The sequence below is a fragment of the Indicator indicator genome, chromosome 22, assembly GCF_027791375.1.
Source record: "Indicator indicator isolate 239-I01 chromosome 22, UM_Iind_1.1, whole genome shotgun sequence".
In the NCBI taxonomy this organism is placed as follows: Eukaryota; Metazoa; Chordata; class Aves; order Piciformes; family Indicatoridae; genus Indicator; species Indicator indicator.
In genome coordinates, this window is record NC_072031.1 from 6465400 (window position 1) to 6477902 (window position 12503).

The following is a 12503-nucleotide window of genomic DNA, read 5'->3' on the forward strand; positions in this document are numbered from 1 at the left end:
ATGGCGGCGGCGATGACGAGCGCGGCGGAGCGGGCGGTGCTGGTGAGTCGGGCAGCAGCAGTCCTGCTGGCGCCCCGCAGGCCCCTTCCGGTTGTCCGGGCCAGGCCCAGAGAGCCGCATCTGCTGGCTGGTCTCGGGCAGCGGCCAGGCCGATCTCTGTCCTCGGTTGAGGCGCGCTGTGAGGGCCGCCTGGTGACAGATGCGTGGTCGGGAGGCAGCCGTTCGGGCGGGCTCGTAAAGCAGTGCGTGGGCACCGGGCTGTGGGCGTCCGTTGCCGTGCTGCACTCAGGCCCGCGGCCGTCCCGCAGGACGTGGTCTGCTCCAGAACCCGCTTCAGTTACGTTAAAGGTCTCCGCTCTAGTGCGCTCTCCCTGGGCAATGCGAGTGTAGCTGCCGTGGGCCCTGGTTGAGTCCGGGGCAGGTCCCTGCAGGAGCCAGTCCTGCTTACGGTAAACAGCGAAATGTGTTACACGACCTTGATATGTTGTCGCATGGGTGATATGCCGTTGGGTGGTAGAGCAGGGCTGGTAAATGGCAGGCATGTCAAAGCAGTCTTGGCTATTTGATAAAGGTAGGAAACCTATGTTGCAAACCTCTCCAAGTGGATCAGCTGGAAGAAGTAATGAAAGGTTGCTGTCTAGGGAGAGAATTTTAGAGATGCAGCCAGGCTGGGTGGAAAACTGCACATGAAAACCAGATTTTTCTCGAGTTCGTGTGATTGGGAATGCTGTGACTGGCCTTCGTCAAAAATATAGATCACAGCACGTTAGAATCACTGAGTGCTAGGGGTTGGAAGGGACCTCAAAAGATCATCCAGTCCAACCCTGTGCAACTTGCACTAGATTATATGGTTCTGCTCTGGCAGGGGGGTTGGACTCTATGATCCCCAGAGGTCCCTTCCAACCCCTAACATCCTGTGATCCTGTGAACCCCAGTGTAGTGTACATGTGTAGTGTACAGACATGGTGAATGAACTCGGCTTGGTCTGAAGGGGCAAGATGTTTTGCTGTGGGGATGAAAGAGCAGGGATGGTCTGAAGTTGATACATCTGTGTGCTGAGAGTGGGATAAAGGCTGTGCTTTGCCTATAGGATTTGTTCCTTTGGAAACGTGGAGCAGGGCAAGTGTTAAAAAGAATGAAAGTAGGGGATCTGCTATGTCAGCATGATGGCCTAAAGCATCAAAGAAACAAAAGCAGATTTAAATGGTGGATCCTACACCCACACTGATGTGAAGGATAAATCCTGCCTAGGTTTATTGTGTGTACCTGTTTTGGGTGAGCATCTGTTGAAACAAAACCCTCCTTGTCCTACTCTTTGTTCAGATAACTCTTGCATAAGGTGGTGACACATCAGTCAGTTTCTCTTGGAAAACAGGAACTGTCTAGCAGAAGAACCTCAGGCTTACATTTCTGAATTTATCACACCTTTCCAATTTTTCTGTGGGCAAATTGCTCAATTCTTTGTCTTCTAATACATTGAAAATGTCATCACTCTTATAAGATAGCAAGTGTCAGGTGTCAGTCTTTTTTTTTTTTTTTTTTGTCCCTTGCTTTGCTTCTCTCCCCATTTCTCTCATAGTCTTCTGTATGAGATCTTGTGCTTTAATGGGCATGCTTAGCTGTGGTTCACCTTTATGCAAGCTTCTCTGTGGCAGATTGAGGCCTGAGGTGGCACATCATCAGATCTGAATTTGTTTGTTACTGAATTTCCCCAAATTATTTGGAACCCTCAGCCTTTCTCTCCCCCTACCCGCTTTTCAGTTTAGCTTGCTTTATTTTTAGGCTGCTGCTGCATGGTAAAATGCTCTTGGAGGAAGGAGGAGCGTTTTTGTTTTGTCTTTGTTTCTCACCATCTAATTGGGAGTAAATTTGTCTGCAAGTTGAGTCTGTTTTGCCCGTGACCTGTATCTTGACCCATAAGATTTTTCATTTTACTTCATCCCCCTATCCTGTTGAGGAGGAGGAGTGATGGGTGTCTGGCAGCCAACCAGCCAAGGTCAGCCCACTCCAGCAGCTTAAAAAGATGCCCTGGATTCTGAAGCAGCAGGGTCTGTACTTAACTCTGAAGTTCACATCCAGTGCTGCTGTGATTAGTGGCACAGTGATTTGTGTGAACGCTGCTTCGTTAAAGTCAAAACAAGAATGAAAATAATTCATTTTGGCTGTGGGGGAGAAGAAGAAGTCTTTGTGATTTAAACATCACACCCATAGCAATATATTTAGAACGTAAATACATGTGTCTGAGAGATTTATTTTCAGTATTTCAATCCTAATGATTCCACTTCTATCTTTCCACAATGTAGGAGGAAGAATTTAAATGGCTTTTACAGGAAGAGGTTCATGCTGTTTTGAAACAGCTGCAAGACATTTTGAAGGTAAGCTTAGTTTTGAAGTTAAGGTTAATTTGCTTCACCTGATTTTGTGAGTTCATTTGCTCTCCCATGTGAGAATGGTGGTAGAGTTCCCCTGTATGGAAAAATCATGGTAGAGGGTGCACAGAAAGGTCCATCGTGCATGCCTAGTGCTGTCCCAAGTGCTTGCTTGTGCTCTGATCTCAAAGACTCACAATAAAGCTGATTTCCAAGAGATCTCTCAATTCAATGTGAGAACTGCTAGGAAAAGGCACAGTGGAGGCAGAGGCAGCCAGACCTCTCTGCCAGGCATTTACCTGAGATAGGAATATTTTCTGAAACAGAGAATCTGCCTGTTACTGTGATGTGATGGTAGAAACAAGCCTGTCAGCCTTTAGCTGACAAGCTGCTGCTTGTGCAGTAATTAGTAGTATGCAGTCTCCTCCTTCTCTTAATACACCCACTTCTCTTCTGGTACCTGCACTTTCCAAGGTGTGAAGTATTCAGTGGAGCCTGCAGCACCTTTTGCCAGCCTAAGCTGCTGGATTCAGCTATTTTCTAAGCAGCCAAAAGGGGTTGTATGCAGGAGGGCTCAGCACTCTCCTAGGTTAGTTTTCAACAGGCCTAGCCCCGTAGGGCTGTGAGGTTCTAATGGCAGTTGGTGTGTGGTACAAGTGCAAAAATGTGGAGGTGAGGAGTGGCTGCTGGAGAAGGTTGAAGTGCTGTAGTGCTGACCCAGGATGTGACTCGGTAGCAGATGACAGTAACCTGCAATATCTGTATTCATAGTGTCTGGTTTCAAGGAGTTTGTTAAGGGTGAAGCATGGATGGCTAGAGATCAGTCACTAGTCCCTAGAACCAGTCAGGAGCTGGTGTTCATTCCAGACTTCCCATGTGGGTACTGGATCTGCTGTTCAGCTCATGGCAGTGCACTGTGAAAGGGGCAGCACCATATGGCCCAAGGGCATGCAGGGCTGTGCTGTGCTGCTGCTGCAGCATGCTTGCAACCCCTCTGGCACGGCTCTGGCACCAGCCACCTGCCCTGGCTCCGGAGTGCAGTGCCAGAGCGTGGGAATTCCGATACCTTTTGCCGTGAGCTGCAAGGACTGAGCCTGTCCTGCAGGAGAGGTCATGTGCTCTGCTAGATGGATTGCAGGAGGCTTGCAAAGGTGACCATTCTGGCTGCTTGCCAACATCTGTGTTTCTGCTCTCACTTCATCTTTATTTCTGCCTTATGGTGCACTGGACCTAGGTGGTCACCCCAGCACTCACTGTGTGCTCTCTTGGGTAGGAGGCCTCTCACCGCTTCGCCCTGCCCACCAGTGGCTCAGGAGGAGCTGTCAAGCAGGAGAACTTTGTGCTGAGCACATCAGGGTAAGTGGTGGGTGGTGATAAGGGTGATGATGCTCTGCCAGGCCACTCTGGTGTGGGCTGTGGCTCCTGCTCCAGCAGTGCCTTCATTGGTGCTGAGGCCTCCTGCTGGAGCAAAGGGTTCCTGGGGCACCCACGGCAAAGGTCACTGCAGCAGCTCCAGAGTAAAGGGGGTTTCTTTAATAGGGGATGTCACCTTAAGGAAAACAAGCATTCTGGTGGCAGATTCATGTAACATTCTGTGGCTGTGCTCCAGGGGCTGCCTTAGCCAGAGCTGTACCATTTCCTCCTGACACTTGTAACATAGCCATTGATTCCTGACCACACACCAGTGTGGTGCATCAGCATGCTGCCCTTGGCACCTCTGCCAAGGGACATTGCACTGATTCTGCATGCAGGGAGTTGTCAGTGCAAGGCTGACTTGAATTCTGCATTTGGCTTAGTTGCTGACTCTGGCTGTGGCTTTGATTTAATCTCCCTGAAATAGGAATAATAAATCTACTTCACAAAGAGCAAGCTGAGACCTCTGCAAAAGGTGCTATAGAAGTGCAGTTCTGAAGTGGCTGTCCACTTTGTGATCTTCAAGCATAGGCTTTGGTCAGGGTAGCTGCACTCTGGCAGAAGTCCCTGTTGCTAAGGTCTTTAGTCCTTAGAAGCAGCCAGGTGATCATTTCATGGCATGGTGCAAAAATTCCATATTGGCTTTGAAAGTTGCATTATTCAGATCTTAAAGTATTAAAGTTGATTCTCATTTTCAGTCATTGTTATTGCAAAATGGATCTTCAAAAGTGCTGATCTAAAGAGTCTCTACTGTATTGAAACATAAGAATGGCTAAGCTGAGTTCTTGAAGGCTCAGGTGCTTCAGCCTTCTCCCACTGCTGATGTGAGCCATCCTGCAGGACTTTTGAAAGGGTTTTGTGTTTTTTAAATTTATTTAGTCTTTCTTTTTTCTGCTGGGGGAGGAGGAGAGAGGCAGGGTGGGGTTTGTCGCTTGCCACTCCCGTGTAGCACCCCAATGTCAGTAATTCATCTAATACCTTGTGTTTGTGTCTGCCAGAGCTGTCTGTAATGGCAAACAGGTTGTTGATAGGTGAAACATGAGGCGTGAGGTGAGAAATGGATGGAATGTTTGAGCAGGGCAGTTAAGGTGAGGTGGCTCATAAAGAATATGGCAGCAACTGATCACGGGCCAAGTGCTGGCTACTTAAAAGTGTGCAGAGTTCATCTGGCAGGAGAGCAACTTGGGTAGCTACATGAGACAGGGAGGGGCTGTGTGGAGTTGGCAGTTTTGATAGGTGACTCTTCCCTCCTGTGGCTTATGTTGCCCAGATCTTTCTTCTCGTTGCAGCACAGACCAGGTGAAAGGTGTGTTGACGCTGCAGGGAGATGCCCTGTGTCAAGCTGTGAGTACTTGTGGTGGTTCTTGCTTTGTACTGCAATCAAGGGGTGGGAATCATCTCTATTACACTTGGATGACCTCGTGGGAGAAGTCATCCTTATGCCATACCTGTGATCAGTGGTCTTTGTCAGCAGCTGTTGAAATCTGTCAAGATCCAGCATCTAACCCGTCCCTCACTACTTTGTGGTGAGTGGTGGAGTTGACTTCCATGGGGATTTCTTTCCTTGAACATCTTTGTTATGTAATAACAAATTTTCTTGGGGGCTTTCTGAGATGAAGTCATGTCCTGGGTTTCAATTCACTAAATGCCTTTCAACTTACCCTTTGTAGTAGCATCTTCCTGTAGGAGGACTGAGATGCTGGCCATGCCAGGACCGCTGAAAGCAACTTGCCAATAGAAGAGACAGAATGGAGTGGGACTTGCAGTCTCTGTGTTCTGCATATGGAGAGTGCTTATTAACTCACATGTTTGTTTCTTTCTTCAAGGATGTTAATCTGAAAATGCCCAGAAATAATCAGCTCCTGCACTTTGCATTTCGGGAAGACAAGCAGTGGAAGTTGCAGCAGGTATTGTTCGCTCTGGATGCATACTCCTCTGTAGCATACACACTCTCCAAGCAGTAGCTGTGGTCCTTCACTTTCTGAAAGGGAAGGTTGTGTCCATCCTACCTTAACTCCAGCAGTGAAAGCTAAAGGAGGAAACAGAGGCAATTAAATTCAGTTATGATGCTAGAAGAGAGTGTTTGGTTCTTCATGTTTCTGAAATACCAGTGAGCTGATGGCTGTCACCACAGTGGTCAAAATCCTTTAAAAGGGTTGCCTTGTGCACTGGCCTTGTGTCTGCTGTAAACCCTAGGCTAACAGGGCAGAGCAACCTCAGATGTTTGGAGTAGTTTGCTCTCATTCTCTTACAGAAGCACTTCTTTATGCTGACAACAAACCTCACTGCATTGTGCTCTTGTTAGCATAGCTGCTTCCCCTCGTTTAAGGAGTTAAAGGGGTGTGCCTGTGCAGAACATTGAATGTTTTGCCCACCATTTTGCTGGCAGATAGATGTTTTCAGCACCTGATCTGGTGCCTGATCCTCAAGACATAGTTCTCCACAGTTGCTTTGTCGTTACTGAGTAGGTTGGAGAAAAGATGCATTCCAGGTGCTTCACTCTGCCATGACTCAAGATTTTTCCAGGTGATCAGTGCATTTCGTATTGAGTGTACTTTCCAGTGATTTTGTTGAGATCTTTGTCCTGTCTGAATTAAAAATGAGCATGGTGTTGGGTTGATGATTAGACTGGATGATCTTAGAGGGCTTTTCCAGCTGAAACAACTTGAGAAGCCAGTATTTCCTTAGGGCAAACAAGATACTCAGGGAAGCCTCCATTTCCTAGTGTATATTACAGAGAGTCTTGCTTTAACAGGGCTGCTTTTATACCTTTGCAGATCCAGGATGCTAGAAACCATGTTAACAAGGCCATTTACCTGCTTATGAACAGAGATGTAAACTACCAGTTCAAAACAGGCTCAGAGGTTCTCAAGGTAAGCAGAACCTATCCCTCTCTGCTGGGGTAGGAACATGCATTTATATTCCCTCCATTTGTTGTTTTAAACACAGTTAATTACTCTCTTGAGTCTCTTACTAGAAATGGACTCCCCAGCTGTACCGATTTGTACCTGTGTGGAGCATCCTGTGACCTCAGTTGTGCATCTGTAGGAGTTCAGCACCACTAACAGGGCTGTACAGAACGTTAGGGTTTGGAAGGGACCTCAAAAGATCATAGAGTCCACCTCTCCAGCATGGTGGATGGTCATCTGAGCAGTCCTGCCCTGCTGCACAGCAGTTATGTTACACAAGTAACTCCCTTGATCCTTACTGGATGATATGGTTACACAGCCCATGCTCTTCCCTGGCAGACAGTGCTTTTGGGGAGAGAGGAAACACAAGATGAGTTAGTACTTGTGATTTACTGATGATTTGAAAGTGACTTTCTCACTTCCTTGTAGCAGTTGATGGCTCCCATACAGACCAGCTGCTGCATGGCAGTAAAGCCCAGCCCTCTGCTTGGAAATGCTTCCTGGACCTACCAGAGGTCCAACTTCCTCCTTAGAATATCAAACATGAGAAATCTAAACCTCTTTAGTCTCCCCACAAGCAAGGGCTGTGAGGAGGAAGAAGCTAGGTAATAACACTGCTTGTTTTTTACCTTTGAGTAGAAGTGGGATGGAGAAATTAGTCATAATATAAAATGCCTTCATCTTAGCAGCCTTGAGCCATGTGTTGCTTCCACATTTTTCTGGAAGTCTGTTTGAATAGAGCCTTTGAGCTGTGGTTTCTGGCAGGGCTGGGCTCACAAGGAGCTGATCTCTAGCGCCCTAGCTCAGATGGCTGTGAACAGCAGGGAACCCCTTCAGCAGTCCTTGTGCCTGTGAATGGGGAATTGGAAGAACTAGGATGCAGCTTGTTGGTTTTCTTTAATGCCTGCTCTACAGAGGAGCTGATGAGGAGTTTGTCAATGTTTCTGTGGCATCAGTAACTGATCTCATGTTATCCTCTTAATCTTCTAATGAATAGCTGCTGTCTCTTCAGTCCCTGCCATTGAACGCTCCTGGCCTGTCTGTAATGGTGCTAACAGTTAAAATGCATGGACGTGGGAGCCACCCCTTCCCAAGAAGTCACCACATTTCTGGGAGGGCAAGGGGGTGGGGGTGTTTGGTGTGACACTTTGAAAAGGCTGTGGGATTCTGCAGCACACTGTCCAGAGCTGCCCAGGGACTGCCACTCAGCAGTGTACTGTACCTTGTCTTGCAGCTCATGGATGCTGTGATGTTGCAGCTCTCAAGAGCCCGAAATCGGCTCACCACTCCAGCCACTCTGACTCTGCCAGAGATTGCCTCTGGTGGCCTCACTGTAAGTATCTTGTAAGTGTGTGGTGCCACCATGCAGTCTTGCAGCATGCAACAGTTGGATATTGTGCTGTATCCTGGGGGAAGTGGGTTTCTGAAGCGTCTCCCGAGGCAGAAAGAGAGAGCTGAAGTAGGTGCAAACCCTAAGCACTTTTTCCTGCTCTGTATCTTCCTGTGGGTAAGCAGATGGCTTGAGTCTGAGGACTCTGGTTCTCAGAGAATAAGTTCTGTTCTCTGCTCAGGAGTCTTGTCCAGGGATAACTTTACACTTTTGAGCATGACTGCATCCCCTTGTCACCATCACACACACACCATCTGATCAAGTGCAGTAAGAGGAATAACCAGTGCCTGCAAGCTGCTCAGTCTTTATATCCTTCTCAGTATGGCTTAGAAAAAGGCAGTGGTTTCCTAGCATTAGACATAGTGGTCCTTTCACTGACAATCTACTTGTTTTCTCACCAGAAAATGTTCACCCCTGCTCTGCCTCCAGACATCCTTGTGAATTTCTATGTTAACCTGAATAAGCTGTGCCTGACTGTCTACCAACTCCACGTGCTGCAGCCCAGCACAACCAAGGTGATGCCTCCTTTATTTACCCCAATCTGTGTCCCACTGTGAGGAGGACATTGCACTGCTGTGTGGTGCAGTGTTCTGTGCATAAGATAATGCAGAAATGACTGCAGCTGGTGATGTGTCTGTATTTAGATCTGCTGCAGACAGAACACTGCCTTCAAATCTAGCCTGGGGCATAGCCACTAAGCCCAGAAGAAAATATCAGTGCCCCAGGAAAAGCCAGTAACTACTTTTTGCCAAGTAATGCTTTATCTTACAATACAGTGTGATAATTTAGCATCATTTTGGAAGGACATAATTGTATTAATCTAGTTTATATCAAAGTAGTGTCTTGGGTTTTCTGAATGGAGTTTTGATAGGTGCCTTTCTGTTTCACCTGTTGCATTTGGGTCAGCTCAATGTCCTGTAAAAACAGAATTTAACTCTTGAGCTTTATGAAGTGCAGTCCTTCCATAAAGGTCCTAAAATCTGTCTTTTGTTTTTCTTCTGGATCTTCTCATCTTGTTTTTGTGGTGCTAAAATTTGGACTCAACCCCTGTGTAGAATTTTTTTCATGAAGGTGCAGGAAGAGGTCAAATGAGGTGGATCCCATAGTGAGAATGGAGTATTTAGGCAGATGCAATGTATGCAGTTCTTGACATCAGGCTACTGAAGGAGCAAACCTTATAAGCAGTTTGCTTGCTGTGTCAAAATCCTAATGACCTTTTTCTTCTCCTCTAGAACTTCAAGCCTGCTGGAGGGTCCATCTTACACAACCCTGGAGCCATGTTGTAAGTACAGTCACTCTAAAGAGTATGCTGAGGAAAAGCTCCAAGTAGCTTTTCACAGTTCTGGTTGTAGGATCTGTTAAGTGGAGAAGCTGGGCTGAGTCACTTGCTGTGTCTGTGAATGCATAGGTGTCCATGAGAGTGTTTCTTGAATGATTTGATCATAGAGGTCCAAAGGTGTGTCTTTTCAGGGTACAGCCCACCCATGCAGTGCCATGAGCTTGTCTGGAGGTGAGAGCTGTCAATCAAAATTGCCTGCCTGCATTTCCTGCCTTTGTGCCACTCTGGAAAGTGGTGAAGTTACTACCTTAACACTGTTATATTTAGCTTAACTCTAGATCTGGTCAGCCTGCATGCTGTAACTTTGCCAGGTGCTGTTTTAAATGTAGGAGAAATCATCATCACCTGTGAGAATGGAGGAGTTTTGTGTTCTGTGCTGTTGTGTGCAAAGCTGTGCTCTTCTTTTCTCCCCACTGCAGTGAGTTTGGCAACCAGCGGTATGAAGTCAGCCATGTCCATAAGGTGGAATGTGTTGTCCCGTGGTTAAATGATGCCCTGGTCTTCTTCACAGTTTCACTGCAGCTTTGCCAGCAACTGAAGGATAAGGTAATGGCCTTAGAGAAGGGGCTCTGTTTTTAACTCAATTTTAAGAGGACCTCAGATCTCCTAAAAACCTGATGTGATGCTTCTCTGTACAACTTGCCTGTAAACTGAAAACAAGCAGTGGAGTCGCTCTTCTGGAGCCAGAGGGCTGACTGGCACTGCCTGGTAGCCAGCCAGATGGGATATGTGTGGTTCTGTGGCAGATGTCTTTGCTCAACTAGGGGGAGAGGAGCAGGTAGACACTTTTGTGTTCTCAGTCATGAGCTGGAAGCAAGGAAATGCCAGGGTGCTGGAGAGGAGGCATGGAGACTTCAACAAACTGGATTCCAGTAGGCTAGTGTTCCATTCCAGCTCTGCAGCTCACCTGGCTGCCACCTTGAGCAAATTAACTTTGTGGTCCATACCTCTTAGGTGCCAATAGCAGTAAATTCCCCTTCTGCAGTGCAGTGCTGGAGAGGGTAATGCTGTGAGGTTCACCCTTTATTCACACATCATCTATGGTTTTTCTTCCATGGCCCAAGGGATACAGGAGCTTACCTGCTTTTCTTCTTGCTTCCTAGATCTCTGTCTTCTCCAGTTACTGGAACTACAGACCATACTAATCTTCTGTGGAGCACCCAAGCCTTCACAGTACTTCCAGTGTCTCTCTATTTTCAACATGCCAGCGAAGTCAAATTAGCCTGAGAAGTGCTGAGGTTCACTATAGCATGACCCTCCATGGGGCAGTGTCAGTGACACAACTTGAGTAGCCTTGTCCAGGACTGCTGCTAAGCAGGGCACCAAGCAATGGTGTGAAAGAACTTCCACCTCTCTTTGTTTTATACCTTCCAAGCCCCTGATGGATTACACTAGTCCATTACAAAGGATGTGGAGCTGTGAACTACTCTCAGTAGCTATTTGCACACAGTGCTGTAACTAACTGCTGCACTGTGAGCTGGCTGGGAAGAGATGAAGATGGATTAATCAAACACCACAAAAAGTGTAGGGTGTGTTGCTCCATGTAGTGAAATATGTTGCTGTGTTGTGCTCCAGCTGTGGCTATGACTTGCCCTCTCCTGTCCATGGTATTGATTTCCCGTTGTGAATATTCTTACTTGCTGCTGTTGGAACTCTTGAGGTTTTTTTGTTTATTTTTTTTTCCCTGGCATCAATGTGATAATATGTTGATTTTATTCCTAAGCCCTAGTTGGGCCAATTGTTGGGTTTTTTTTTCCCAGGTTTAGTATTTTGTTTTCACTGCCAGCCTTTGGAGTAGCCTCTGTAATTTGAGCACAGCTGGACAGTCTCACATCCTATTACTAAACCCAAAGCGAGTACCACGTTGTTAGCTACAATTTGCTGCCTACCTGTGGATGCTACAATATGTAACTCATCCCTCTAACCGTTGATAACTGTGAAATAAAGATCCTCAGACCTGTCATACATACCTGGGCTGTCGGTGCTGAGAATGAAAGAGTCCTGCATGAGATTATGTCCTCCCTTACAAGCGAGTGACTGTTCTTAGCGAGGAATGCTGAGCTGCTGCTGGGCTGATGAGAGGGCAGTAGTGGTCTCTGAGGGCAGAGCTGAGCAGCTCTTTGAAGCCTGGGCAGCCCAGTGCTATCAGACACCTGCGTACTACCTGAAGTACTCTGCAAACTTCTCTTGATGGTCATGTTTGAAAGAGGCTATAGGTACTGAGGCTGCGTTGGATTGGCTCATACAGCTGTTTGTTAAGTGCTGAGGAAACATCACCTGTCTCCTGCTTCACTCCAGCTAGCCCTGTCCAGTCTGTGTTTCTGGTGGCTTTCCTCGCTGGAATACCTTACCCAGCAGCCTCCATGTGTGCTGAGCTGAAGACTGCACGCTCGCTGAGGTCCTACAAAACTTCAGGATCACTGAAGCCTACCTTGACAGAAACTGAGCACTGAGCGGCCTCAACAGCACACGCAGTGAAACACTCCAGGTTCTCAGCTAAAGTGAAGGTCGAGGTCTTAGCTGCGTTGCTGTGTGAGGCATTGCTCGGGACAACAGGGCAAGGCAGGGGTGGGGCACCCGATCTGACGGAAGGTGGCAGGGGATAAACCCGAGCCCGCTGGAGCGGCGGGCGGGCCGGGTAAGGGGGCGGAGGCTGACGATTGGCTGGGGGCTCTAGGGTGGGCGGGGCAGGGCAGTGTGATGGACAGGTAGGGCCCGCCTAGACGGACATAGCCGAGCGGCGTCGGGTGGGGGCGAGCGGAACCGAGGGGTGCTGAGCGGCGTCGCATCAAGCCGAGCAGAGCCGAACCGAACGCAGTCGTGTCCGGCCGAACCTAGCCGACTGGAACCAGACAGAGCTGAACCGTGGTGAGGAGGCCCGCGACGCCGCTCGTCCCTCTGAGGGGTCTGCCCTGGTTTCTGCTCGACTGCTGCGTCGAGCCCCCGCAGCCGTCCCTGCCTGGTGTCTCCTCCCGTGCCCGGGGAAGCCTTCTTAAGCTGGGCTGAGCCACGGCCGAGCCAGGCCCTGTGTGACTTCTCTGCTTCTTGTCTTGGCAGAGCCTCAGGACCGCCCGCGTTGCCTC

At 48.1% G+C, this 12503-nt stretch overlaps 1 protein-coding gene across 1 annotated transcript; it reads left to right on the forward strand.

Moving 5' to 3' along the window:
• ROGDI (rogdi atypical leucine zipper) lies at positions 1 to 10732 on the forward strand. Its single transcript, XM_054391167.1, has 11 exons — positions 1 to 42; positions 2304 to 2375; positions 3643 to 3725; positions 5072 to 5126; positions 5609 to 5689; positions 6560 to 6655; positions 7926 to 8024; positions 8483 to 8596; positions 9314 to 9363; positions 9840 to 9966; positions 10524 to 10732. The coding sequence occupies exons 1-11, from the start codon at positions 1 to 3 to the stop codon at positions 10563 to 10565; spliced, it is 861 nt and encodes a 286-aa protein (XP_054247142.1). The 3' UTR covers positions 10566 to 10732.
• Positions 10733 to 12503: the final 1771 nt, after the last annotated feature.